The 2018-nt window shown below is 41.9% G+C and overlaps 1 protein-coding gene across 1 annotated transcript in view; it reads right to left on the bottom strand.

The window, feature by feature from the left end:
- Positions 1 to 913: 913 nt before the first annotated feature.
- The window catches only part of LOC101852886, a gene marked incomplete at its 3' end in the record, with an annotated part of 4546 nt that continues 3441 nt past the window's right edge, over positions 914 to 2018 (bottom strand). The window contains 1 exon segment of the mRNA XM_005110529.3: positions 914 to 1757. Coding sequence (XP_005110586.2) covers positions 914 to 1757 — 844 coding nt within the window.

Genomic DNA, 2018 nt, shown 5'->3' with positions numbered 1-2018 from the left:
CAACAACAACCCCCCAACAACAACAACAAACAAACAAAAAAAACCCAATAACAATAACAACAACAACCCACCAACAAAAGAAAAAGCCCCACCCCCACCCAAAAAATGCACAAACAAAAACAAACAAACCCACAACCCCCCCCCTCTTAAAAACACTTCCCAAAACAAAACAACCCACCCCTTAAAAAGGACAAGAACAAAATAGCATCCAAAATCAAAATAAGGAATAGATCTACATCTAGTTCTTTCCCGAATCACTTGTCTGTATTTAGGTGCTGTTTTTTTTAAATGCATGCCAGAGTTGACCAGGACTTGTACCTGGAGGTGTCATCTCTGACTCAGAGTTTGACGTGTCATGACCCTCTACCCTTCGCGGTCGCGAGTTGCTGTTACACCTTCTGCAAACATCCTGGCCCGTTCAGAACCAGAGAGCTAATAATAATACAGTTTATATGATGTTTTAAGTGCTTTTTACCCCATGGGCTTAACACCAAGTAATAACATTTTTGATAAAATTATAATATTTTCAGAGGCACTCGCTTTTAATGACAGATAGCTTTTCGTTTTCGGCCAATTTTTCCTGAAGTAATTTATTTATGGAGGCGCAAACTATCAATCTTTTGGTCCTCTAATATTCAAAGGTGGAACTCGTGTTGGGAGAATTTTTATCCACCATTTCTCTCAGTCTTCTGTCCGGACGTCATTTCCTTCTCTGAGTAGGTTGATCCTGACAGCCAGGGTCGAAGCCTGCCTAACTGACCTGACTGTCAATAATTTATTTATAGAGGCACCAGCCATCCATGTCCAGGTGCTGTTTTAGCCGAACTGTCGATGGGGCGTAAAAACACCGACGTTAAAGAAACAACCAAAACAACATCTTGTGACATACTTTGGAGTTATAAATAGCTCATACCTGAAGGTGAAAATCTGGCACTGGAGTTTCACACACAGAAGCTATTTCCTGCTTGGCAGTTTGCCAGCACCACGTGGAGACAGCTACCATGACAACAAGGGAAGCCAATCTTAGCAGTACTTGTACAAATGGCGTATTTATCCTACGCCATAAGCGCTGAGGAAACGGTCGGTCACTGATTGGGAGAATGTTGTCAGATTCTTCTCTCTCTAACCTCACTAAAGGTAAAATGATACTGAATAAAAGAACCACCCATCCAAAAGTGTCCAAAGAAGGAAACGACTCAAAATCATAGTCCTTCCCCTCGTTCGCTGAATATCTACTTCGTAGAAACGTCACGAGCCAAAGACCGACATGAAAGAACGGAACTCCAATTTTGCGGTGCACGAGATTTTCTGAGGAGCCGAAAGCCACAGTGCAAACCCACGTTCCCACAAGAAATATGGTGGCAGGCACATCCGAATCTGAATAATTTTTCTTGATATGAGTAGCAGTAACAGACTCCTCCACAGAGCTCACGTAAACAAACAGATTGATAGGGTTCTGCATCATGAGGTTGATGGAAGATGGCGTCAAAGGACTGAATGGAAGGCCAGCGGAAGCGCGCATCATGATTTCAGACGCGTCATAAGACTTGAAGAGAATCGTCTCCAGAACGATTAGCGAACTCAGAATAGCTGTGAAAAAGCCAAGTATCTGGGTGTCATTGGGCTGGAATATAAGTCTGGATACGAGGTTGGTGCTTGCGATGATAGTATACAGCAAGGCCGAGGAGAAGACCCGCGAGGCGATCAGGAGAGAAGACAAGTTGGAGGTCTGTTTGAGCATGGTGCCGGCCGACTCTCTGAGGAGACAATGACGGAAGTGGATTATAGATATATAGAAGTTCTAAAGTAAATTAGTAACAAAAATCCCCGGCCTCCTATTCTCTCTTTGCTGCTATAATTGTAGTCGTTTTTATAATTATAATTATCGTTAAATTTATAGTTTTTTGGTTTGTTTTTATAGCTATCATTGTTGCTGATGTTGTTGTTGTAGTTATTGTTATTTGATCTTCTTCTTCTTCTTCTTCTTCTTCTTCTTCTTCTTCTTCTTCTTCTTCTTC

The sequence above is a fragment of the Aplysia californica genome, unplaced genomic scaffold (genome assembly GCF_000002075.1).
Source record: "Aplysia californica isolate F4 #8 unplaced genomic scaffold, AplCal3.0 scaffold00905, whole genome shotgun sequence".
Classification (NCBI taxonomy): Eukaryota; Metazoa; Mollusca; class Gastropoda; order Aplysiida; family Aplysiidae; genus Aplysia; species Aplysia californica.
The sequence above is the reverse complement of the archived record's forward strand: the minus strand, read 5'-3'. Positions and strand labels throughout refer to the sequence as shown.